The sequence below is a fragment of the Terrapene carolina genome, unplaced genomic scaffold (assembly GCF_002925995.2).
Source record: "Terrapene carolina triunguis isolate 2854851 unplaced genomic scaffold, T_m_triunguis-2.0 Scaffold84, whole genome shotgun sequence".
Taxonomy (NCBI): domain Eukaryota; kingdom Metazoa; phylum Chordata; order Testudines; family Emydidae; genus Terrapene; species Terrapene triunguis.
The window spans coordinates 31,333,782-31,361,693 of NW_020664435.1; the positions used below are offsets into that span (position 1 = coordinate 31,333,782).

Sequence of the window (27,912 nt, forward strand, 5' to 3'; positions counted from 1 at the left end):
TTGGGCTGTGGGAAGAGAAACCGAGCTGGGCCTCGCCGCCTCCTGCTCTCGAGTTCCCGGCCAGGAGCGCGCGGCGGAGCCGAGGCGTCTGTGCGGCGGCGCCATGGGGAAGCGGGACAACCGGGTGGTGAGTGACGCGGGGCGCGGGCTCGGCCTGGGCCTGGTAGGGCCGAGGGGAGGCCGTCAGGGGAAGCGCTGCTGCGTCCCGCGCCTCAGCCCGGGCCGGGCCGGGCCTGGCCTGGCCCGGCGAGACCGGAGTGTAGCGCTCAGCCCAGCCCGGCCCGGCCCGGCCAGCAGCGCCTCAGCCGCGGGAGGGGGCCTCGGTGAGTCCTGCTCTGGTCCGCTCCAGGCGCCCCATCTCACTCCCCGTGTCCCCGGGCGTGGGGCTGCAGGGACACCCCCCCCCCCCCCGGGCGCCTCCGTAGTGGGTCTGCACAAGGGTTAGACCAGGAGGGGTTCGTGTTGCTGAACTGTCTAAAGCATATTTGTAAAATTATTGTCGGGGGTTCCCAAGATGGGGGGCAGCCCCCAATATCAGCACAATATCAGTGGCGTCATATATCACAATGGCAGTTCCTGTCAGCATGAAAGCCTTGACTCCGTCTATGTAAACTGGGAACCTATGGTGATGGTGTTAATTGCAATATAATTGTCCTGCCAAAAACGTCTCCTACCAGTAGGGTGACCAGACAGCAAATATGAAAAATCGGGACGGGGGTGGGGGGTAATAGGAGCCTATAGAAGAAAAAGACCCAAAAATCGGGACTGTCCCTATAAAATCGGGACATCTGGGTACCCTACCTACCAGCAGTATGGGATTCTTGGGTAAGGCATTTGGTACCATTCACATGGGCTGGCATGTTTCCCAGCAGAGTAAAAGATCTTTCTCCACTGATAGTAAATTCTATATTGTGCATCATGTATTCTTGCAAAACTGGGCAGCCAGAGAACCCAAGGAATTTACTTGTGTCATATATGATAGAATCTTTCATCTCCCAGTCAAATCTAGCACAAATCACTAATGACTATATGTAGTTTCTGTCTGATATCTGTTTCGTGTTCTGTCATGAAAAAAGTTAGGGTGCTGGCCAGTTCCTTGCAAAGACATTTTCCTACCAATATTATTTTATTATTGAGTGAGCTAAGCTGAGTTATGGAACAACAACAAAAAACAAGGCCTCTGGCCTAAAGTATTGGCTACATATGGGTCCTTCTCTCTGCACAGTTCCTTGTCTCTACACAGAGGCTCTGTTGACTTCAGTAGGTTGTTCCCCAAAACAAGTGTTGACTTCCTCACATGTGATCAATCTGATTGTAGGATCAGACTTTAGTTTTAGGTTGTCAACCTTCCTGTCCTTTAGGTCCTTCCTTAAAACTTTCTCTTTTCAACTAGCCATTCACCACTAACCATCTACAAATACTTTTATGCTTGGCCACATGTTCATATTTAATTTAAGCTTATTAAAATACAAATTTTGCAACTAACAAGTTTTGTGATAAAAATAAACCAAATCACATTATTTTGTTTCAGCCTTTCTCCCTTCTTTGCCTGTATTTCAAATTTAGGCTGTGATCCTGCAAGCTGTTCCCAGCAGACAAATCCTTTCAGTGACTTTAGTGGGGCTCCCTGTGAGCATAGTGGTCTCCATGCAAAGAGAAATTTATAGTATTCAGGCCTTGGACTGTAAGGCCAGGTTTACAAAACTCTTGCCCCTAATGTCAGTTAGGAATGTGATTTTTCTACAACATTTTTATGCTGGCAAAAGCCCTGGTGCAGATGCAGTTTTATTGGCTTTTGATGTGTGCTTTTGCTGATCTAGTTCCCTGAGTAAAAAAAAAATCTAGTATAAGCTGTATCAGAAAAAGAACTGTTTTGCCAGTGTAAACTACATCTACACTAGGAGTGTTTGCTGGTATAGCTATATCGACAAACCTTTCTACTGTAGACAAGGCCTAAGGCAAGGGCGTTCTCTTTTTTGTGTGTGCATAAAGCACCATGCATGCCACTGGTATGGTAGAAATGAAATAACAGAAATCACCACCCTAGTTCATATTGGCACAAGGACAGGTTGGAGGGAAAGGGGCAGAAGGCATCATGCTTGGGGAAAAAGTACAGAAGACTCTGTGCCCACTAGAGTAATGGCTCTCAACCAGGAGGTCTGTGGTCCCTGGGGAAGTCACGAGCAGCTTTCAAGGAATCTGCCAAGCAGGGATGGCATTTGACTCACTGGGGTCCAGGTCAGAAAGCCAAAACCTGAGCCCTGCCATGGGTGGTGTCGGGCCCTGGGCAGTTGCCCTGCTCACTACTCCCTAATGCTGGACCTGGCTTTTAAATGCAGAAAAATAGTTGCTATGGCACAGGTGGGCCGAGGAGTTTTTATAGCATGTTGGAGGGGCCTCAGAAAAAAGGTTGAGAACTCCTGCATTAGAGACTATTCTCTTCCAGAGCCTAGAATGAAACCCAAGATTCCTGAGTCTCACCATTCCTCTGCATTTAGCAAATATCTGTGTAACTTGCTGTCAAAATGTCTCCTCATCTTCTAGTACTGGTCTATATAAAGCATGACAACTTACTATTTACTTACTGCTGCTGTTTACTCAATTAGCCCAAGTGGCAGAGGATCTAAAGGGTCCAACCTTGCTGGTGAACCATGTGGGTTTCAGTATGATGCCACATGATATAGAATGTCTAGGGTTTTTTGTTTGTTTGCTCTTTAAAAAAAAAAAAATCTGGGAAATTAGACTCTTAAAAAAAAGTTTAAAAACTTGTTATTAAGTTTGCAAACTCAAGCACCCAAAAGTTAGGAAATTCCCTACACAACCTTAATTTAGCCACTTTCTGCATATGTATTACAATACAGTCTTTCATCACATGATCACATACTATTTTTTCCGCAGGACCCCTGCCTCATTGAGTGCATAGATGGACCTGCTCTGGGAATGAATAGGGTTATATAGTGAAGGGGCCTGTTATCTGTAGGACCCCTGCTTGGTTTGTTGTCAAATTTGAAGATGTACAGCTATTGAGGCAGATGATTAGAGGAAGAGAAAGAATGGCTTCAATCCCTGCATTTGCCACAAAGATCATATGTGATGCTAGGCAAGCCACTTAAACCGAACTTTTCACAGGTAGCCACTAACTCTGTTCTTAGTTTCTGGGTGTCTGACTGAGACATGTGGTGTGATCTGTTGAAGTGTGAGCACTCACAACTGTTACTGAAGTCAATAGGAGCTGTGTTTTGAACATATAAAGTGCTATATAATTCTAAATACTCTGAAAAATCAGGTCCTAGGTGTCTCAAATTGGGCACCCAAAATTAGTGGATGGATACTTTTGACCTTAATCTCTCTGTGCCTCAATTCCCCATCTGTAAAATGGGGATAATAATATCCCCTTATCTCACAGGAGTGTTGTGAAAATAAATTAATTTTTGTAAAGCCATTGGATACTATAGTCATGAGTGCCATGGAAAAGCCCATGAGGAAATTGATAATTCTATCTTCAGAACATAAGGAGAAGAAAAAATCTTGAATAGCCTCTCACTAAATGAACACGGTCCATCGTGTGCACTGAATGAAGCAGGGGTCCTATGGAAGAAATAATATGTGCTCATGTAATTATTGCCTGTATCATAATGTACACCTAAGTTGACTGAATTAGGGTTGCACAGACAACATTAATTCTGGCATTTTTTAACTTCTGAGTGCTCTTGAGTTTTCAAACTTAATGTTTTTTTTAACATAGCTTACACGATATCTGTTTGTATACACAGATCTGTCTAGAGAAAGGAAGATACATGCACACAAGCATTAGTGTGGCCATATGATTCTAGTATATTCATGAACCAAATTTTTTAAAAATTGTTAGGGAATCACTTCCTTGCTTAGGTAAACTGGGGATTTTTTAAATATTTGGATTTATAAAATTTACCACATTTTGAAGTGCATAAAAAGAGAATACACAGACTTGAAAAGGAGGAACAGATGACAAAGCTTGATTAATAAAGCCATTATTCATAGATTCATAGATTCTAGGACTGGAAGGGACCTCGAGAGGTCATCGAGTCCAGTCCCCTGCCCGCATGGCAGGACCAAATACTGTCTAGACCATCCCTGATAGACATTTATCTAACCTATTCTTAAATATCTCCAGAGATGGAGATTCCACAACCTCCCTAGGCAATTTATTCCAGCAATTTATTATAACTGATCTGTTGTTAACTTGAATATTTTAGGGATTAAAACATATGATTTAGTACTTAAATGCTGCAAAATTCACCAAAGTTTTGTTTATTTACATATATTAGGGTTTTTAGTTTAAAACAAATCCCATATGTAGTAGTTTTATTATGTGGTAATATTATCACTAATTTATACAGTCTTGGTTGTGTGCCACCATCAGTTTGTTTTTGGCCAAAGTGAGTCTAAGGCCTGAATGTACTACCTTTGTTGTGCCAGAGAGTAAGAGACTAGGGATATATGGCACTGTAATAGAGCATCGTATCCAGAAATCTCAAAGCACTTCACAAAAGAAGTGCTGAGTATCACTAGGCCACTGGATAGGCCCTTGTTCCTTTTGTGGCTAAGTAGATTATGTAATTCTAAATTGGAAACATTGTGTTGAGTCTGCCTGTCAGCTTGAATCATCATCTTCTCTTGCTAAATGCCTTCCATCTATAAGAAACATAGTCAGAATTGTTTTCAATAAGTAAGGAAAATTGTATGTGTGGATTTTTGTTTCTGCAGCAAAGTAATTCAATTTACTTCTCACTTTGCTTTGTCATCTCCAAGGCTTATATGAATCCTATAGCCATGGCCAGATCACGAGGTCCTTCCCAATCTGCAGGGCCAACAATACAGGACTACCTGAATAGACCAAGGCCTACATGGTAAGTGTGGAAATATCTGATTGCTCCTTTCGCAAAACCACTTATTTGATGAAAGATACTATCTTGTTAAGTGCCCTCCTTCCCAACATACACCGTGATATTTTATAAAGGGATTCCTAGTATCTGGCCAAAGCATTTTTTCTAAATATCTGTCCTAATTTAATATTTTTTTTAAATTGTTACAGTGTAAGACGATGGCATTTCAGCAATCATTTCTGAAAAGGAATATATTAAATTGATCCGTAGGCATTTTTAGCAACAATTTCTCAGGCCATGTCTACACTACAAATTTTGGTTAACCCAAGATACATTGGTGGAAAGTCACCTGAGTTAATATATTGCGTGTGTACGTGCATGCTTGACTACTTGCATCAGCACTGCAAATACTCACTACTCCTGCTTGTGTTGATGCAGTGTGGTGTAACACCCGTAAATATCCCAGTGTGCCACCGTCTGGTGCATTGTTTTTTGGGAAACCTTTGCAGTGTATTGTAGGACAGAAATGAATCACACAGGAATGACTGGGAGCAAGGGGTCAAGTTCCCATCATGCAGCTTTCTCTATCACATAATGCCATCCATATTCCAAAATGTTTACAACTTTTTTTTTTTAAATCCCACAAACCTGCACAGCACTTTTCACTGTCCACCAACTGTGACACATGCATGGAGCCCGCAGAGTTCTGCACTATTGTCATGAAAGTTGCGAACACTGGACTTACAGTCCTCTACTATTTGCAGTTCTTCCTGTGAGTCTGCAATGTGATGATTTCTTTGAGGATAGATTGATGAGAGACATAGTGAAAATCAATTCAGGGCTAATTGGTGGCATTCACAGAGCAGCTAGGGACAGTGGATCACTGCTTTTGGGCTGGAGAAACAAGCACTGACTGGTGGGATCACATTGAAATGTAGTTTTGGGATGACGAGCAGTGGCTGCAGAGCTCTTGAATGCAAAAAGCCACATTCCTGGATCTGTGTGCCAAGCTTGCCCCATCCCTCCAGGGAATAGGCACCAGAATGAGAGCTGCATTGACAGTTGAGACGTGAGTAGCGATTGCAGTGTGAAAGCTTGCAACACCAGATTGTTACCAGTCAGTGGGAAATCATTTTGGAATTGTAAAATCCATAGTGGGAGCTGTTGTTATGCAAGTGTGTAGGGCCATTAATTGTCTTTTGCTGTGCAGGACTCTGACTCTGGTAGCATGCAGGACATAGTGGATAGATTTGCAGAAATGGGTCCTGAACAGCAGTGGGGCCGTAGATGGCACCCGTTTCCCTATTTTGGCACGGGCCCATGTTGCTACAGAGAGCATCAGTAGAAAGGGATACTTTTCTTTGATTATGCAAGTGTAGATGGATCACCAAGGAGGCTTTAGCAATATCAGAGTGGAAGCTGCATGACGCGCACAACTTTAAGAACACAGGACTGCAGAAAGCTGCAAGCAGGGACTTCCTTTCCCAACCGGCAGATTATCATTGGCAGTGTTGAAATGCCAGTAGTGATTCTGGGGGACCCTGCCTACCCCTGGCTTCCTTGGCTCATGAAGCCATATGCCGTCCACCTTTACAGCACTCAGGAAAGATTCAGCTACCAGCTCAGCAGGTGCAGAATGACAGTTAAATGTGCTTTTGATAGATTGCCAGCATCCAGTGTCCCTTCAGTATTTACTTATGAGATTGGATCTCAGTGAGAAAAATTCCCAGTGGTTACAACTGTCTGTTGTATGCTGCATAATATCTGTGAAGCAAAGGGGGAAAAGTTGCTGTTGGGATGGAAGGAGGAGGTGGAGTGCCTGTGTACTGAGTTTGAACAGACAGACACAAGAACTATGAGCTCAGCCTGGAGCTATGCAGCTGAGGGAGCCCTTGAAAAAAGAACTTTGATGTGGTAGTGTGGGCTGTGCTCTTCTTCACCCTGAAGTTTTAGTTGCTGTTAAGAATTGTTAGTGCCTAGTGTACATTTATGAATATTGCGCTGTCTTTTAATGAACTTATGAATGATGTGGTGCTTGCTGTACATTTATAATTTATTACACTGTTTTTCACTGAACCTGTGAGTTCTGTCACCTGCAGAGCAGGGGTCGGCAACCTACGGCACATGTGCCAAAGGCGGCACGCGAGCCGATTTTGCCAGGCACGCGGCTGCGAGCCAGGGTCCCGGCCGCTGGCTCCGCTCAGCCCACTGCCGGCTGAGTGAACGGAACCCCAGGCCGGCAGGAGGCTGAGCGGGGCCAGCGGCCGGGACCCCAGACCGGCAGCAGGCTCTCCCCTCACCGCGCTCGGGTTCTGCGGCTCCCGGAAGTGTGGGGGGGGCAGCGGCTCACACTCCTGGGAGCCACAGAGCCCGAGCGTGGTGAGGGGGGAGCCGGGGGGCGCACGGGGACCACCGCCCACATGCATCCCTCTCCCCCCCCCCCCGTCCTCTCTCTTCATTGTTGAAATATGGTAACCCTAGGCGAGAGGGGAGCCGGGGGCCACATGGGGGCATTTTAACATGTATTACTGGCACGCGAAACCTTAAATTAGAGTGAATAAATGAAGACTCGGCACACCACTTCTGAAAGGTTGCCGACCCCTGCTGTAGAGTTACACGTAGTTGGTACTTTGAGTAGAGCTAGGCATTCTGCACTATATGTTGTGAAGTAATAAAGATAAATTCATTTCCAAAAAATAGAAAGTTATTGCATACCTAAAACAGTGCAAAAAAAAGTGTAATTAAAAAAATACAATAAAAATGTCTAAAATAAATTAACGGAATCCAACTTTAAAATTAGAAAGATAGAAAACATTCCTGTCCATTTCAGTCCACTTTTGCTTCACATACACCATCTGTGACTCTCCCATGTCAGTGCATGTGAGGCTGTGGTTGTCCTTACTGTTGTCCCCTGGCATGGAGTGGTAGGGATGCAGCCCATGATGCCACATGGAATGTTGGAGTCTGTAGCAAGTTGCTAAATTGGTGTTCTTCATCGACTGCAAAGAGACGTGAGTATGTGACTGTTGGACCTGTAGGTCAACAAGAGTCTGCAGCATTTGTGTTTGCTGCCTGAGTGCATCTCCCTCTCCTTTTCCTGCGGGGACACCTGAGCCCTTCTCCTGTCTGCTCTTTCCTTCTCCATACTTAATGAAATATTTACCCTCCAGGCCCTCTGTTTACAATCCAATGCAACACTGGCTTGCAGGATCTCACTGAACATATCCTCTCTAGTCCACTTTTTATCCTCCTCATCATGGTCAGGCATTCCGCAGGGGACCACTCAACGCCATAGAGGTAGCAGCTACAGATAAAACAGATTGATGTATCGTTGGATTTACAGTCACAACAGAAAGCAAAAAATAAGTTTCAAAACTCCCTTCCCTTATTCCTATAAAAGTTTTAAATAAGACTAGCTTATTAACAGTTCAGCTTTGGAGTGTCTGCACAGCACCGCCCTGCAGCCCCAGCCATGGGGAGTGTGGCCCACTGGTTGCATGAAACAATAAAATTTCGGGCCCTATTTCCATGTGTACGAGTACCAGGCACTATTTTCCACAGGCAGTGGTGACTTTAGCTGATATCTCCTATGAACAATAGGCTGTTTAGTGCAATGGTGCCTGCCAAAGTCATAATAGAGTGGCATGGTAGTCTCCTACCACAGAGGAAGAAATAAGGCTGCTATCTCTAGACACCTTCAGGAGAGGATTGCAGAGTGCCTCCATGAGGTCTCTCAAGAGGTTACAAGAGGCATCCCTATGTACGTAAACAAACTGGTCCGCATGCCAGCTCCCTGCCAGCCCTACAGGGGAATGAAATGCAGATGACAACTCTACCTCTGTTTGTTGTACCATTGCCTCATCTCAAACAAGTAAAACAATGAAAAGTCAATACCTGTTGTGATGCCAGCAGACCAGGTGCCAGCTCATGCCAAGGCCCCTAGGCCTCACTCAACATAGACAGATACATAGCAGGAAACCAGTCTGGCTCACCTGTGGGTTAGTATCGTTAAAATAGATATTAGAGTTATAAGAATGTGTTTAGACTTTATGGAATGCTTGTAGGATGCTGCATGTATTAATCCTACTTATAACATGCCATGTTATAAAGTAATGTTTAAATGTTTGCTCTGTAGCTATAAAAATGTTTGCTAAGGCTATGTCTATGCTGGCAATTGAACGACAAAACTTTTGTGTTTAAAAAAACAAACAAACCCTGAAAGACAAACGTTTTGCCACGGCAAGCACCAATGTGAACAGAGTGCTCCTGCCGACAATGGAAATGCCACTTGTTGGGGGTGGAAGTTTTTTGTCGGCAGGAGAGCCGATAAACAGCAGCTACACTGCATGACTTTTAGCGACACAGCTGTAGCGACACAGCCATGTTGCTAAAAGCTGAGTAGTGTAGACATAGCCAAAGACTGTAAATTCCCCACAGGCAGGGGAGACAAACTACCATTTCACACTTGGTAATGCATCAGAAGAGATGTTATCTTCTTCCCCCCAAAAAGAAGCTCTACAGACATCAGACAAGCCATTGTGGACAAAAGACTTTGTTGATCGCTTCTCCCACACCTCTGAAGCGGGTATGTGCACAACCCCTGTTCCATCACAGCCTGAATGCTGGGAGAAGGGAATAAAAAATGCATGTTAAGGAGATATTGGTATCTTTATTCTGTCTGGAGTCTGAGGGGCAAAGATTCCTAAACATAAGCAGGAGGTCCCCAAGCTGCTTTGCTTGAGTTAGCCCTAAAAGACATAAAAGCTTGCTTATTATAGAAGCTTCCATTACCTTTTGAACTTAAGATTGTACCTCATTAGTGTGTGTACGTTTACCTACTTTAACCTTGTAAATAACGCTCTCATTTCTTTTTCCTAGTTTATAAACCTTTAGTTTGTTACAGGATTGGCTAAAATCATTGTCTTTGGTTTGAGATCTCAGTACAGTTGACCTGGGGGTAAATGACTGGTCCTTTGGGACTGTAAGTAACCTGAATATTATAGTGATTGTTGATTTAAAGAACCATTTATGACAGAGGCAGGCTTGTCTGGGTGATAAGATAGATCAGAGTATCTAAGGGGACTGTCTGTGGCTTCCTATTGAGACTGTTATAGTGCCTGAAGAGTTCACACTCGTTACTTGGTTGGTGAAATCTAAGTTTGGGGTTCGTGCCCTGTTTCTTGACAGTCTGCTCTGAGGTTGGCACTCACGGTTGTGATCCACTCTAGACAGTGTGATGCCTGTGTCCTGCTAATTTGGTCTTGGGTGGGGCACCGTCTTTACATTTGAACATTGTGAGGGAAAATGCAAATGCACTCTTGCCTGAGGTTCCTTTCCCTTCATTGGGCTTACCCATGCTTGTCTGGTGGGATTGGCTAGACTGCGGTGGGGTCTCCAAAAGATCCTGCCTCACAGCATAACTGAAACCCCCTGGCTGCATGTCCTCACCTTTGTTGTCCTTCTTACTGTTCACAGCAGTGGTCTGTGTCTTGAACTGTTCAGAGTTATCCATAGTGGTCTGCGGGGTACTGGTAGGGAGTCTTCCAATTATGGCATGCTGTTCGTTGTAAAAGTGGCAGGTTTGCAGCTCAGCACCTGATCAATTGTTAGGCTCCCTGGCCTGGTGGTATGCGCAGCACAGTTCGTTAGCTTTCATGCAGCACTGCTGCTGATCCTTGTCATACTCTGCGTCCCCTAAGCAATCTTTTCATAGATAACTACCTTTCCACAACTGGTCTAGCTGAGCCTGCACAGGCTCTTTTCTGGAAAGGCCCAGGAGATCCAATACCTCCTGTCTACTCCAGGCAGGCGTGCTTCTAGTGCATGGAGCCTGCAGGGTTGGTTGGCCAGTTGCGCACAACAATGGACAGCTGCTAGGTGTGCTCGCCAAAGTGGGCAGTTAGGAATATGTGGGAGTTTTAAAGAGAAAGGAATGTGGCTTCTAGGTTCTGAGACCCCTGGGCAGAGGAGTTCACAATTGTGATTAGAGCGGTCACTGTCAGGCATTGTTGGTCAGCTGCTGGAGGTCTGTTAGGGTTGATATAGGTCATGCCTTCATTCTTTGTTGACCTCAGTAGGTCAACCATGGCTCAATGCCGTTTGGGGACGTGGTGTTATTGCCTCGCCGTAATAGAGTGTTACATCGACCTGAGACAAATTGAGTTTAGACACTTGATATAATTTGATGCAAGGTGACTTACATCAACCTAACTTTGTACTGTAGACCAGGCCTAAGAATAGAAAAACTTTACATCTCTATTTTTTGTCATGGCTAATATTGCCTGAATTGTGGGTGTGCCCTCACCAGTTTTTTTTTAGTAATTTTAACAGAATCACACATGGAAAGAAATTTTTCTGGATACATTTTTAGAATTGAATTCTACCTTGCAGAATTGTCTTATTAAGAATTATACCATCTCTTAAGATGAGTTACTGAAATTATCTTGTCTTCAATCCATTTTATCTTATAGTACATCAAATTCAAGCATACATTACCTATCACCAAAGTAAGGACTAGACCCTGCACAGGAATTTATTTGCAGGACTTACAATTTACATAATATCTTAAAGTTTAACATAATCCAAAGATAACTCTCTTTCTCCTTTCATGGGAAATTCAGCTAAAGATAAACTGAAGAAACAACTTGGATTACTGTCTGTGCATTTCAGTGGAAATTTAAAAAAAAATCTTAATGTCTGTTCAGGTTTTTTAGACGTATAGATATCTGTGTAAAACCTTTGTATTTTTTATATAAAGGGAAGAAGTGAAAGAACAACTAGAAAAGAAAAAGAAAGGATCAAGGGCATTGGCTGAATTTGAAGAAAAGATGAATGAGGTTTGTGGTTTGATTAATTTTGTGTTGGTGAATCATTTAGAAAAATTAGAATGATCCTTTGTATTCAACTGTCATTAGCAGGATGAAAAGCCCATTGTGTGTGTGTGTGTGTGTGTGTGTAAGATTCTTCATGAGCTAACTTTGTTATTAAAATATTTAAATTAGAATTACAGCAGTTACAGAGTAAAAACCATCTTTTCCTTTCCCCTGTTGTTCTCTACAGTATATATCTGGTCAGGTCTAGTTTTGAAAAGGTGCCACCTGAATAGAATTTGAGCTCTTGTAATACACTAGAGGGCCGCACACTTCATAGCTTCTTTGGCTGAGCTTATTGCATATCCCAGGGGCTTCTTGCATCCCTCTATTCCACTCCATGTGTTCCCTGTGTACCACCCTCCTATCCCCCTCATATTTCAGGGACTCCCTGTAACTCCCACCCAATCTCCCCCTGCCGGAGTTCTGTGTAGTCCCCCATTCCACCACTTCTCATATCAGATCCCCCATTCTGCCAACACGAGATTCCCCCTTGCCAACATTCTGTTTACCCCCCCATTCAGCCACACGAGATTCCCCAATCTCCCCTATCCACCCCGGATTCTGTGTGCTCACTCTTCCACCTTCCCACCCTACCAGGGTCCCATTCTTTCCCACATGTCAGAAGCTCTGCTTAACCCTATTCCCCCACATTGGGTTCCCCACTCTTCCCCTTCCCCCCGCCCCCTGAGTTCTGTGTCCCGCATTCCACCTTCCCACCATACCAGGGTCTCCTATCCTCCCACCCACACCAGGGGCTCTGTGCACATCTCCATTCCAACTCACCCATTATTATTTGTCTCGGAGATGCATCATTCAGGGTTTTGACACATTAAAGTCTATTGGGAGGATGAGCAGAGGGATATTGTTCTATTGGAAGGTGATGGGTGCTATCAACCAGTTGCCTGAATGATAGACAGTCCAGAGGTGTGTGAAGCTGTGGCTGTGCTAACCAGATGGCAGGGGTTCCAGGTGTCCCCCATTTTCCCCTTTTGGTTTTCTGATTCCCCCCCTAATTTATAGGGTTCTGGCCATTGAGACCTAGAACATTCCATAAGGGTGGCACACAGGAAGCTTGGTGGTATAGGTGCTTGGAGAAAGAATGCAAGGAGCCCCTGCTGGGTGCAGTGCATTCGATTTACAGAAGCAATACTGTGTGAACCTCTATACTCAATGTGAAATCTTTTCATCAGGGGCTGTCCAGATCCTTACCCACCATCTTTGAATAAAGAGACACTCATATTTGGTGGTACTTGATTTTTTAAAAGCAGATTACTCACATTGCTATAGTGAAATATGTACGTACAGCTGTAAGTTTAATATCCTAATACAGATAGTCAATTAAGGTGTTTGTATATATATATTTGTTTAAATAACTGGCGAATCCAGGAGAAAATTAGCAAGTTTTGCTCAAATGAATATTAATCTGCTTATATAAAACGAAATATGTAATGTTCTAGGTTTAGGATTAGTTGAATTATCTTTTTAAAACCTGCAAAAATAATACTTGTTGGCTCTGTCACAGACGGAATATTTCAAAGGTTCTTGTTAACACCAAGGGTTTGAAAATTATGCCAATGGTCACTATCACTGTTTTTCAGAATTGGAAGAAAGAACTAGAAAAACACAGGGAGAAATTATTAGGTGGAAATGAGAGTTCCTCCAAAAAGAAAGAGGTAAATATCTTAAGTCTGGTAAAGTATTCATGAGTTGGATTTTTCTGATGTGACATTCTTACACTGAAACAGCCATCACCAAAGAACACAAGTCAAAATGCAAATTCAGAACTACTTTCCTTGTCTGTGACATGTTGAGAGACCATGATACAATGTAACAAAATTGTCTCTTTCTTTTTAGAAAAAGAAAAAGGAAAAGAAGAAATCAAATAGGGTGAGCAAAGTTTTCGGGTTTTTAAGTTTTACGTGTCTGGAGTTCCTGAAAAGACAAAATAAGAGTGTAATTTGGAATTTTACATAGATGTTTAAATAACTATGCTTGTGTTACCTGTTATCTGAGAGTGGTAGTTTAGTTTGTATTTGAGGGAAAAAGGTTTAAAAATAAGAAGGTCTTACTTTAAAAATAGAGAATTTGGCTAGAATGCCATACATTTGTTTGTTTGAGGAAATATCACTCATACAGCTTAATTTAAGAAAATCTCCGCAGGCTAGACTCTTGGAACTAAGATCACTATAGATAACATTTGCAAATGCAGAGAGTATTTGGATGTTCCTTTAACTATTTCTCAAACAGACAAAATGCTGCATCTCACAAGCTTTCATTTTTGTTGTGTTTGGTCAAGTTGTCTTCATCTTCCTCTTCTTCATCAAGCTCTGATTCTTCCAGCAGTTCATCTGATTCTGATGATGAGGTGAGAACTAACATACCAGAATTGTAATTTTTGTATTTTCTTTTAAAATATGCTAGTGTATAATTCTATTATTTGCTGGTGCCACTTACTCTCTTATTCAGGTTATTATTAGGGTGGTGCATTCAAGAAGAAATGTATGGTTCTTGTTTTAACATGGAAATAGTGATTGTAGATTAGTCAACATTTTAACAGAGGCCCCAATTTAGCAACTACTTATGCATCTGTTTACACACTATGAACAGTCCCATTTACTTCAGTGGAGCTGTTCAGTGCATACATTTAAGCACGAGTAAGTTGTTGCAGGCCTGGGGCCATAATTTTTTTTTGGATTAATAGTAACCATTCATGGCCATACATCTCAGGAACAGTAGCCTGTTAGTTAATTTGTCTGTTAGTACCCTGTTAATTATACCTGAAGGGTTATTGGTTTATCTGTGAGATCTGAAACTATAACTCTTTCGCCTTTTAAAAACTACAGTTAAAGACCTGATATTTCCTATAACCAAATTAATACATGATAATATAGTGAATACGCAGTGCTCAAACAAACTTGTTAAAATAATTAACTTCTGGCCTCACAATTGTGCTCTCTGCTATTGTGTAACAGACTAACATTTGGTCCGACAATTTGTTGCAGGCCCTCAGCTTTCATTGAATTCAAAGGGAGTTGAGAGCTCTGAGCCCATGATTGGGTCCCTTAGCATTGGCACTTCACTCAGAAGGCTAGCAGAGACTAAGGCTTTGGCTACACTCGGGACTTCCCAGCGCTGCCGCTGCAGCGCTGTGAAGCACGAGTGTAGTTGCGCTGCGAGAGCTCTCTTGCAGCGCTGTATGTACTCCACCTCTCCGAGGGGAATAGCTTGCAGCGCTGCGAGCAAGCATGCAGCGCTGCAGGCTCTGATTACACTGGCGCTTTACAGCGCTGTGCTCGGGGGAGGGGAGGGGGCGTTTTCACACCCCTGAGTGCAGCAAGTTGCAGCGCTGTACAACGCCAGTGTAGCCAAGGCCTTAGGAGTGCTACAGAGATATCAAACCTGCTGGAAGGAGTGGTAGTAGCAATCCCTTTGATTTATTGTGAAACAGTTGGTTATAAAGCAAGCCCCCAGGTGGCTGTCAAGTGATGCTTTGAAGAAAGGAAGTATACAGTTGGGAACAAGAAGGGCAAATCTGCAGAGCTCTCACAGGGAGATAGAAGACTTGCCTCTTTCTTTACAGTGAGGAAAGAAACTTCTAGTGCACAAAGAAGTATAGAAATGAACATGACATTAATATATCTGTTCCATTAATAGATTTTTCTGTGCACCAAAATAGATTTTATAACAACATATTAAAAGAACACTAATGAAACAAGTATCAGGGGGTAGCCGTGTTAGTCAGTATCCACAAAAACAACAAGGAGTCCGGTGGCAGCTTAAAGACTAACAGATTTATTTGGGCATAAGCTTTCGTGGGTAAAAAACACCTCACTTCTTCAGATGCATGGAGTAAAAGTTACAGATGCAGGCATTATATAATGACACATGAAGAAAAGGGAGTACCTCACAAGTGGAGAACCAGTGTTGACAGGGCCAATTCGATCAGGATGGATGTAGTCCATTCCCAATAATAGATGAGGAAGTGTCAATTCCAGGAGAGGCAAAGCTGCTTTTGTAATGAGCCAACCACTCCCAGTCCCTATTCAAGCCCAAATTAATAGTATTAAATTTGCAAATGAATTTTAGTTCTGCTGTTTCTCTTTGAAGTCTGTTTCTGAAGTTTTTTTGTTTAAGAATAGTTACTTTTAAATCTGTTATAGAATGTCCAGGGAGACTGAAGTGTTCACCTACTGGCTTTTGTATGTTACCATTACTGATCTAACATACGATTTGTAAAAGAATAAATGGACACATAGGGACTGTCCGGTTTGGCCAGTGTACATGGCAGAGGGGCATTGCTGGCACATGATGGCATATATAACATTCGTAGACATGCAGGTGAATGAGCCCTTGATGGTGTGGCTGATGTGGTTGGGTCCTCTGATGGTGTCGCTAGAGTAGATATGGGGACAGAGTAGGCAACAAGGTTTGCTACAGGGATTGGTTCCTGGGTTGGTGTTCCTGTGGTGTGGTGTGTAGTTGCTGGTGAGTATTTGCTTCAGGTTGGGGAGTTGTCTGTAAGCAAGGACTGGCCTGTCTCCCAAGGTCTGTGAGAGTGAGGGATCGTTTTCCAGGATAGGTTGTAGCTCATTGATAATGCGCTGGAGAGGTTGTAGCTGGGGGCTGTACGCGATGGCCAGTGGTGTTTTGTTATTTTCCTTGTTGGGCCTGTCCTGTAGTAGGTGATTTCTGGGTACCCGCCTCGCTCTGTCAATCTGTTTCCTCACTTCCCCAGGTGGGTATTGTAGTTTTAAGAATGTTTGATAAAGATCTTGTAGGTGTTTGTCTGAGAGCTTGGAGCAAATTCAGTTATGTCTTAGGGCTTGGCTGTAGACAGTGGAACGTGTGATGTGTCCTGGATGGAAGCTGGAGACATGTAGGTAAGTATAGCGGTCAGTAGGTTTCCGGTATAGGATGGTGTTTATGTGACCATCACTTATTTGCACTGTAGTGTCCAGGAAGTGGATTTCTTGTGTGGACTGATCCAGGCTGAGGTTGATGGTGGGGTGGAAATTGTTGAAATCCAGGTGGAATTCTTCAAGGGCCTCCTTTCCGTGGGTCCATATCATATTGATGACATCTTCATAGTGCAAGTAGAGGAGGGGTGCTAGGGGACAAGAGCTGAGCAAGCGTTGTTCTAAGTCAGCCATAAAAATGTTGGCATACCATGGGGCCATGCGGGTACCCATAGCAGTGCCACTGACTTGAAGGTATAAGTTGTTCCCAAATCTGAAATGGTTGTGGATGAGGACAAAGTCACAAAGCTTAGCCACCAGGTGTGCTGTGGCCTCATCAGGGATACTGTTCCTGACAGCTTGTAGTCCATGTGGAATATTGGTGTAAAGCGCTTCTATATCCATGGTGGCTAGGATGGTGTTTTCAGGAAGATCACCAATGCATTGTAGTTTCCTCAGGAAGTCGGTGGTATCTCGAAGATAGCTGGGAGTACTGGTAACTTAGGCTCTGAGGAGAGAGTCCAAATAGCCAGATAATCCTGCTGTAAAAGTGCCAATGCCTGAGATGATGGGGCGTCCAGGGTTTCCAGGTTTATGGAGCTTGGGTAGCAGATAGAATACCCCTGGTCGGGGCTCTGGGGGTGTGTCCATGTAGATTTGTTCCCGTGCTGTAGCTGGGAGTTTCTTGAGCAGATGGTGTAATTTCTTTTGGTATTCCTCAGTGGGATCAGAGGATAGTGGCCTGTAGAATGTGGTGTGAGAGAGTTGCCTGGAAGCCTCCTGTTCATAATCTGACCTGTTCATTATGACTACAGCACCTCCTTTGTCAGCCCCTTTGATTATAATGTCAGAGTTGTTTCTGAGGCTGTGGATGGCATTGCATTCTGTATGGCTGAGGTTATGGGGCAAGTGATGCTGTTTGTTCACAATTTCAGCCTGTGCACGTCTGCGGAAGCACTCTATGTAGAGGTCTAGTCTGTCATTTCGACCATCAGGAGGAGTCCATGCAGAGGACCCAACCATCAGAGGACCCAACCACATCAGCCACACCATCAAGGGCTCATTCACCTGCACATCTACTAATGTTATAGATGCCATCATGTGCCCGCAGTGCCCCTCTGCCATGTACATTGGCCAAACCGGACAGTCCCTACATAAAAGAATAAATGGACACAAGTCGGACATCAGGAATGGTAACAGACAAAAACCAGAGGGGGAACACTTCAATCTCCCTGGACATTCTATAACAGATTTAAAAGTACACCTCTACCCCAATATAACGCTGTCCTCGGGAGCCAAAAAATCGTACCGCATTATAGGTGAAACTGCGTTGTACGAACTTGCTTTGATCTGCCGGAGTGCGCAGCCCCGTCCCCCCCGGAACACTGCTTTACTGCGTTATATTTGAATTCGTGTTCTGTCGGGTCGCGTTATATCGGGGTAGTGGTGTAACTATTCTTGAACAAAAAAACTTCAGAAACAGACTTCAAAGAGAAACAGCAGAACTAAAATTCATTTGCAAATTTAACACCATTAATTTGGGCTTGAATAGGGACTGGGAGTAGCTGGCTCATTACAAAAGCAGCTTTGCCTCTCCTGGAATTGACACCTCCTCATCTATTATTGAGAGTGGACTACATCCACCCTGATCAAATTAGCCCTGTCAACACTGGTTCTCCACTTGTGAGGTACTCCCTTCTCTTCATGTGTCATTATATAATGCCTGCATCTGTAACTTTCACTCCATGCGTCTGAAGAAGTGAGGTTTTTTACCCACGAAAGCTTATGCCCAAATAAATCTGTTAGTCTTTAAGGTGCCACCGGACTCCTCATTACTAATGAAACACTTATTTTAAAAAAGTAATTTTGGTTCATGATAACTTTTTAACATTGTTTTTTGCAGTATATATATTTTACATGTAGCTTTTAGGCTGCATCTACCTAAATGTTTTACTCTCTTACCTTTTTATGCATTAGCTAAGGAAGGTTATTCTCTTGACTACAAATAAGAACTTCCGTATGAACAATATTTATTTTGGGTGGCAGGTTTATAAACTGGATTCACTTTGATTTTTACGTAGAATTGTGTGTTGGCATTTCTTTAAAGAAAGATATTTTCCCCTCTAAATTAAAAATAAAACCCAGGCACACCATTATTACTTTGAAAAAAAATCTGTTCATGGCATTTTAGGCTAGATCACTTTGAAGATGAAGAGTCAGGCCCTCTAATATACTGTGGAAAAAAGTAATAAACAAGGAAACTAGAAAAATTTGGATTTATCACTAATATAAATTTTGAATAAATGCAGAAAAATTATGAATATCATCCACTCTAAGAGCCAATCATCTCTGTAGTGCTGTATTCATCAAGAGAGCATACTTACATATAGGACCTTAAGTTTCTGTGTTCTTCAGATTGAATATTCAGTTATAGCTTCACTGTGAACAAATACAAACTTTTTCTCTAAAACGTTTATGGATAGGATAAGAAACAAGGGAAAAAACGGAGAAAGAAGAGGTATCGCTCCTTGCGGAAATCTTCAGAAAGCTCTACTTCTGATTCTGAATCAGATAGCAAGGTAAAACGTAATGATGTATTAGTGTTGGGAAGTTTTTCTTTATTTATATTGTAAACATTATCTGATTTTGTTTTTGCATATACACTTCTTTATTTCTCTTTCAAACATACAGTGCTACTTTATGGGAGCAAGCAGTGCTTCCAGCCTTCTGCTTCCATACTCCAAGAGATATTATCCCTATTTGAGCTCAGTACACTGGCTGAAAGGAATAGTTTGATCTTTAGAGAGCAGACTTGTCAATGATTCCAAACTATTATCACTAACTTTTGAATTATAAATATACATTTTGCCTTATTTCCTGCCCAAACAAGCTCTGTTTTAGTGTAAAAATAAGCTAACATTTAAAACCTATAAATGTCTTAATTCTTTGTCAATGTGTTGTTTTCACATGTAGTTTTTTGTTGTTTTTTTTAAATGAAGGTCTGACAGGATATCAGTGCTCAAAATACTGCCTTACCAGATGTCTGTGGGAAAAGTACTTTCCCTTCAGAAATTGTACACTCTGCAGCACAAATTGAGCCTTTCATAAATGCAGTTATGGGGAGGTTTCCCTTTTCTTTGCTCTATTTGGAGCAGTGCATACCCAATTAATTAAACTTTCTGGTATGAATTTTGGACTTCATCCTGTGTAAACTAGAAAATAAACAAATTGTAAGGAGCCTGTCATCTGTCAACAATTGTTTACACTGTAGCAGGGAGTAATTATATTTTTGGCTTAAAAACTGGTAATCTAAGAAGCCATTTATGAAAGCTCTTTGGGGCTCAGTCCTGTCTTCATTTATCTGTAAAGTACCTAGCTTAGTGTATGTGCTATACAAATAATAACTAGCTCTTTATATAGTGTTTTTCATCCATAGATATCAAATAATTAAATCATTCCTCACATACATATACATACACACACTAGCTTTTGTTAATGTAAGTTTGAAAATTCATCCCTCACACACATGGTGGGGGGGGGGGGAGACACGACATTTAGACACCTCCTGCTGCTGAATTGGAGGACAAAAGACTCCATTCTTTCTCTCTGCTGTCAGCTGAGGTGAGGTGGGTGGAGAGACTCACAACCTTACCATTTCTTCCTTCCTAGTTATTCTCCATCTCTGATACTTTCTTCATTCTGTTGGCCCTGCTTGCATTCTGCCTTTTCTGCTGGCTCATGCACAATATTCCTCTTTGCTATGCTTTCAATAGAAATTACTTGTCTTGTATTATCACCAGACAGGAAGGAACAGCAGAGAGGCACTCCGTACATGGGGATCTCAACAGGGGAAAGCAGAACATGAACTGTTCTATAGGGAGTATGCTTCATCTTAGGCTTCATCCTGTTCCCTAGGATCTCCCAAAGGGCTCTTTTCTCACCCAGCGCATGTGGACTCTGCCATGATAGCGTGGTTTTTTTAAAGATTTTTAGGAATAGAGTGATGGTGGCTGACCTCTGTATAGGTTGTCTGCGTGTTCTGCTGAGCAACATTCTATTCCTTGATTCCCCACAAGCCTACCAGAGTAAGAGCAGAGTGTCTGCATACTGCAGGGCAAGGACAGAGGCAGTTGTACCAAAATGGTAGTTTTTTCATAATGTTCACGTGAATTGCCAGGTAAAATATCTCAGAGCAATTTGTTAGCACTGTAACCCAGAACAACCATAACAGCTTTGAAAAGTAGGTCCTTTTATACAGTGAATGATATCTGATCAAGATTCTGTTGTGATTCATACCACTGTGTGCTGAAACCATTATGTAAAAATTAATTATTTTCACCTTCTATTTAGGACAGCACAAAAAAGAAAAAATCAAAGGAAGAACATGAAAGAGAAAAGGTAAAATATTAAGTACTTGCAAAATAAAAATCTGTCTCAAAACTGTATTTTATACAAATATAGACAAAGGACCACATTTTTAAATAGCGGCACAAGGCTTGCGTGTATGGCAGTTGTGAACTTATGCTTGCACATTTTGAGACCAGATTTTCAAAGGTCCTCAGCTTCTATTTAAATAATTGTTGCCAACTGCTGGTTGCTGAGCTCTTATGAAAATCTGGTCCCAATAGCTGCTGAGTACAACAATTACTAGTTATGTGGCAAATTTGCAAACTTGTTCAAGCAGATAGGGTGAATTCAAGAACAAATGTTTAAGCGGCTTTCAGGTGGTCTTCTGTTTTGTTTTGTTTTGTTTTTAATTTATACCGAGGACTGAGAGTCATCTTATTAGTCTCTGCCTCCAGCAAGGAGAAGTCTTTCTTAGGGTAGCGGGGCATCAGCTCCCTAACACTGCCAGTCACTCAGCACTCTCCTCTGGGCTTATACCTTTCCTTCTTTCATCAGCAGGTTACCACAGGTGCACTTCAATCCCCGAATCCCTTTGAATCGTTCCCTTGAGATATCCAGCCCTAACACTAGCTACTCACAGAATTTCTGGATCCTCTGCACCCAAAGATGAGGCATACCCCAGTTTACCAGTGTTAGCATAAACTACTGCTCCTGTAAACCACACAGCACTTGTGAGAACATAAAATAAAACAAAAGAAGGTTTATTTAAGAAATAATAAAGATTTAATGAGAAATGAGAGAGAGAGATGGAAACAAGTACTTACAATACAATACAATACAAAACAAAATCATAAAAAGCAAACCTGGGTCTACACTTATCAGTAGTTACCCTTCCTATCTAATAAAGTAGATTTTCCCCCAAAGTTCAGTCCATTGCAGAACTGGCTGGTTTCTCAAGAACCAGGATCCAAACATACATGAAAGCATCTCTCTGTGCCAGGAGTTTACTGAGTGCCTTTCCCTATACTCTGTTATATTGAAAACAGACTTTTGTTTCTGTTCACAGAAAGGGTGAACCCCTGCCTTGTTGTAGTTTCTTGTCTACCTTTAGGTGGTTTTGATTGTTTGTCATTGCCCCTGATGGTTTTCCATTGACTATGGCAATGGTAGACAATAGCACCTTGCATTACGTAGTTGGCTGACTAGGGAGAGGTGATAACTCCCTCGTACTTGAGTGGGTCATCGAGAAACGTTGCCCCCAGTGACTAAGTTCTACTCCAAATCCATAGAGCATACTTTCAATATAAATACATTATTCCTTAAATACTATCTATACATACATCTCACAGTGATTGAGTCTTGACAAATTGTGAGCTTTCTGTAGGTACCTTCCATGTTACTGTTTATGGATAAATATCCTGTAAGATGTGTTTGGTGTAGTGGATTTGTCAGGTCCAAGGTGAGAGCTGTTTGCAAAGAACCGGAGATCCTTTGCAAACAGGTCTCTGTGTCGCATTCACCTCCCCTGTTCAGTCACCTCTGTTACCTTTCTGCTCAGTTAACTCTATTCAGTCTGACTCATCAATTCTGTTTCATGCACACCAAATGCACTGATTCTCTTCTATGTCCTCCCCCCATTCCAAATTCAGAAATACTTTTTCCTTGCCCTACTAAATCTGTTACCTCTCAGTAGCTGATCTTCAAAGCAGCAGTTCTTACCTCCGCCTCTTCTCCGTGCTTAGGTTTACACATACAGTGATTGTTGCCACATTTCTCTCCAATTTTCCCTTATTTCAATACCTGTCATCCTGGCTGCTTCACTTGCAATACCACTTCCTCAGTGCCTGTAGAAAGGGCTGAGGGTTCTACTCTGTCCCCTCATTTGATTAGATGGAGGTAACCAAGACTACTGAGTTTCTGATCCCACCGTGGAGAATAGAGAGCACATGATCTTCCTTTTCCCTTCCTAGCCTTGAAGAGCTGGGTGGAAAGAGGAGGTTCCATATCAGCTTTGCAAAATCCCATTTGCCTGGCCCAGTGCAAGTATGAAGCTGGCCTAGACAAGTATGACCAATGTTATCAACTTCTGAAGGATCCAAGCTTTCTTTTTTTTTTTTTCTTTTTTTTTAAGTAAGTTTTAAAAACTTAATATTGCAGCTACAAGCTGGTATGAAACAGCTACTGCTGATCCCAGTTGGACCTATAGGGGGAGCTGTACTCTTACTCTTAGCTCAGTAGCAGAGCAAGAAGAGCTGCAATAAATATATTCAAATTTACTAAGTAGTCTGCATCTCAATTTCATTTGAATTTGTGCAACATATTTTATTTTAAATGTTTGTTTATGCTATACAATTGTTATTTTAAATATTTTAAAATGTATTGCAATATTTCCCTATCTTAAAAAAAGTGTAGTAATGAAGCTAAGCAGTATCAAAAAATTCATTTCTGCTAAGAGTCTCTTGAAGTTTATTAGACAGTGGCATTGATTGCTGCATTCAATTTCTTGGTGCAGATGCATAATTACTTCAGTAGTTCAAAATTTTCTTTTTAATAAAATGAGACTATTTTATATTTGTATTCTAGATATACTTAGTCCTGCCTTCACATGGGAGGGTTGTGGACTAAATAACCTCTTGAAGTCCCTTCTAATCCTACATATCTATGATTCCATAATTTAAATGAAACATTAAAGTCAGTGTTTTTGTCACAGTCTGTGTTCTATTATTTTAAAGGCTGTACTTATGTGTGTTATTTTGTGTAGGACAACAAAAGTCTTAGTAGGAAAAGGAAGAAAATTGATCGTGGGAATGGACCTTTATCATCTGAGTCCTTATCAGAGTCAGATCCTACAGAGGAGGTCAGTGTGAAATACAATGTAGATTTCAAATTTTAAAAAAGTATATTTGATAAGTTAAATGTGCATAAGTGAGTAAGCTAATTTGACTGTGCTTAACTCATCAATAGACTAAGTGGCAAATTATGTATTATCTTGAAGCTGTTCAATTTAATTTATCCAGTTTAATTGGATTTCAGCAATGTGACCTATCTCAAAGTTGTGTAAGCACTAGCCTATTTAATAAGGACTCTTGCAATTCATTAAAGTTAGAACGCTCTACCACTTAATGATTTTTTTGAACTATTTTGTTATAGTTACAATTCTGAATACCATAATATTCACTAACATCACATTGAATGCTTGACATATTGACAGTTTATGGGACTGTCATTTCATTACTGTGTGTACAAAGGCAGGGGATTTCCAACTTATTTCTATTAATGTTAGTTATCACAGGACATTGATTACATTTGCAATGTTTGTTTTTTTTTTAAATCAAGAGGGTTAATCTGAGTTTAGTCTCTGTTCTAATATTGAGATCCTTTCATCATCGTTGATTGATTTAAATCAAGTACTTGTAATCACCGATTTTAATCATGATTTAAATCAGTAAGCAGGAAACCTTGATTTAAATAGTTTTAGCTCTGTTTTGCTTTTGTACTTTTTATTAAAGGTTGATTTTCATTGGTTGCTAACCATTACAACATGTTTATTTACACCTAATTTAGACTTTATACTAAGTTTTGTACCTCTTAGTAGGATACACTGTATCGATACACATTTATTCAAGCAGTTATCTAGCTTACCTTACATTTATTGAGATCTTAATTTTTACTTTTTTTTATTATGTTAGCAAAAATGATGAATGAGGTATTTACTAGATGGTTGATATTGATTCTTTTTATCAAAACGTGTTTCGTATTTAAAACTGATGTATTAAACAAAGGAAATATCTGTAGTTAGTGAATTTAACTGATTTGTTTCTGGACACTGTGTCTTTTAGGATTGTAGAACTAGTAGATCTCATCCTCTCACTCCGAGCTTTTTATTCATAGCTTGGAAGAGGAAAGCAAGTTTTCATGCTTTTTCAACTCCCAGTTGTTTTCTTAACTTTGAATCAACTGTTCTTTGAACTGAACCAGTGGAATAAACTGAAAGGAAGAAAATATTCTTTTTGCACTTGCAGAAGAGGCTTCCACTGTCAAAAGCTGAGTTAGCATTTCAGCAAACTCTGGTTCCAGATACTTAGACAGTGACTTCCTCCAGTTCAGTAGTATGTCTTTCTTTAAAACTTCAGCAGCAAACATGTACTGCTTAATATTATTATTTTTTATTTAAATAATTTTGATATATTCTAGTAAGTTACGTCCAAAATAGATTGTCACAATTTCAGAGGTAAATTTCAATTTCAAGTTTAAATAACTTTATTTTTTAAAAATAAACCTGTATTTAATTTAAATGTTAAAAATTGATTTTATTTAAATTATCCATTTTTATCCACCCTGTTTTCCATATAGAATTCCAGACTATGTGAAGGCTAGGGAAAATTGGAGTTATTATGGATTTTTTTACATAGCTAGTTTTAATAATTTTACTGGCATCTACATGATAATTCCCTGCTATGCTATATGTTGTATAAGTAGACAGACATTGTTTCCTTGAAAGCACTCACCATTTTTTATTTCCAAAACCGGATGATACTGGATAGAATTATTTGCAGAAAATAGCACAGATATCCCAGTGTATTTCTTCATTGTATGCTGTACCATATTGTGCCATCATGTTTTATAGCCAAAGCTAAAACTTTTTACTTACAGGTATGTTTGGAAATATTGTTCTGCCACAAAAGCTTATTAATAATTTTTTTTAGGTACAAGTGAAAAAGAAAAAAAACAGTGAAGAAAGAGAGAAAGTAACAGCAAGTATCATTCCTATTCTCTTATATTTAGAAAGTGTCTTAGCTATGTAAAAAATTCGTTTGTACTTTTGTAGTCTCGACAACATCGTTTACGAAGTTGAACATTTTATGGAAAATTCTACTCTCAGGTACACAGTTGTAAATCAAGAATAACTCAATTTACTTCTGGAAGCTCCTTGGCCTTTACATCAGTATACCTGAGAACAGAATTTGGCCCTGTATTTATAGATTCCAAGGTCAGAAGGAACCATTGTGATCATCTAGTCTGACCTCCTATATAACACAGGCCACAGAACTTCCCCCAAATAATTCCTAGACATATCTGTATGTTATCTAAATACAATTATTTTCTAGATGCAGTAAATGTCAAATATGTTTACTTATGTTCACATTAATAAAATGGAACATTACCAGCGTATATCATATGGGGCATTACAAACCCCCATTATCTAACTGATTTCTCAAAAATTCATAAAGTGTTCAAGTGACTTAAAAGATTAGGAAACAAAATAGAGACAATGACTATTTCAGACCTCTTACCAGACCAAAATAGAACTATGAATGATTTTTTTTTAAGTTAGTATTCTTTTTGTTTGTTTTATACTATTTATTTATGTAGTAATCTTTTATCTGAAATTTTTTTGGACAAAACACCCTTTCAAAGTTTTTACACCACTTCCTTAACTGAATTTTAATAGATGGGTTTTGGCTTATGAAATAACTTACATTATTTAACTGTTTTAAAGGATAAAACAAAAAAGAGAAAGAAGCACAAGAAACATGGTAAAAAGAAGAAAAAGAAGACGGCTGGTTCAAGTTCAGATTCAGAATAACACTTAAAAATCAAGCCTGTCCCTTCAACAAAAGTGCAATGACTAAAGGAAACTTCAACTGTGAAAATTATCGCAAACTTTACCACACTGCATGAGTTTTCCAGTGTTTTAGAAATATTACTAGACTTTCAATAGCCAGACAGGTGCTAATGTGCCCGAAAAGTCCATTGTTGTTGCCTGCTGCTTAATACCTGGGATACAATTTTTTTTTTTTAATTACAGTAGCCAGTGTTAGTTTAAAATCATAAGAGAGGGTGGTCCAGCTAATATGTAAAATATTAGGAAATAGAGTGCAACCTTTTAGATACTAAAAATAGTGTTTTAACCAGTTAGTAATATAGTCCAATTTTTAAATCTGCAGAAATAAAATCAAAAATTCATCTTGAAGAGGAATATAACACAAAACTATTGATACTTGCTGACTACTAATGCCATTTGTGAAATGGGAATAGAATAGTAACAGTTTTAAAGGTTACTTTTGTAGAAGTATTTATGATGATTTTGCCCTTTATTTTCTTTTGGGAATGTTACCATTTTGGCTAGCTGAATTAGGGTGCCTTTGATCCTTGCAAAATCTAACTATTTTTAACAGTACAACAGCTATATTTCCTAGGGAGATCAGAACTGGTATCAGCAGGTTTTCCTGAATAAACAATTCTGGGCCTCTAGCATGTACTTTTTCATTAAGTAAGAGCAGTGACACACTGCAGAATAACTTGACATCCAAAAATTAAAGACTTTACCTCCACTAATTGAAATGATGCTGAATACTGTGCTATTAATATGCATTATATCATTTAAAGTAATTTTGAGTTTAAATGAACATTTTTGGCAAACACTGGTAGCTTTTTTCCTTTGCATTGCCATTGAGATATTTAGAATTATTTTGTATGTTTTGTACCATTTTTAAATAACGTACAGGTTTTCAGTTGTAACTAGTGATTTATTTTTTTTATGAATTATGTTCCAGGTGTGGAGTTTCATGTATGTATTTACTTTATTCTTATAGTAAGTTCATTTGCTGTGATAAAATGCACACTTGCTGAAAATATTTAGCATGTAAAAAGCAGGGTTTTGATATCTAACAGCTTCATATTGAAGCTGATTTTACTCTAAGCAAGTTCAGTGGCAGACCTGTTATGCGGATGTGTCTTGTTATATAAAACTACTGCCAGAATCTCAGTAAAGATACTCTAAGAAGTTTGTCTTTGTATTTTTGGACCATAGGACCATGGAATATTGACACAAACAGATTGAGCTCTTTTACTTGCACCTGCAACTACTTC

General features: G+C 40.5%; 1 protein-coding gene across 1 annotated transcript; it reads left to right on the forward strand.

Moving 5' to 3' along the window:
• Positions 1–27,823, forward strand: FAM133B (family with sequence similarity 133 member B). Its single transcript, XM_026649461.1, has 11 exons — positions 1–127; positions 4,792–4,889; positions 11,623–11,701; positions 13,336–13,410; positions 13,592–13,624; positions 14,034–14,102; positions 19,176–19,271; positions 21,043–21,090; positions 23,801–23,896; positions 25,746–25,793; positions 26,540–27,823. The coding sequence occupies exons 1-11, from the start codon at positions 104–106 to the stop codon at positions 26,624–26,626; spliced, it is 753 nt and encodes a 250-aa protein (XP_026505246.1). The 5' UTR covers positions 1–103; the 3' UTR covers positions 26,627–27,823.
• Positions 27,824–27,912: the final 89 nt, after the last annotated feature.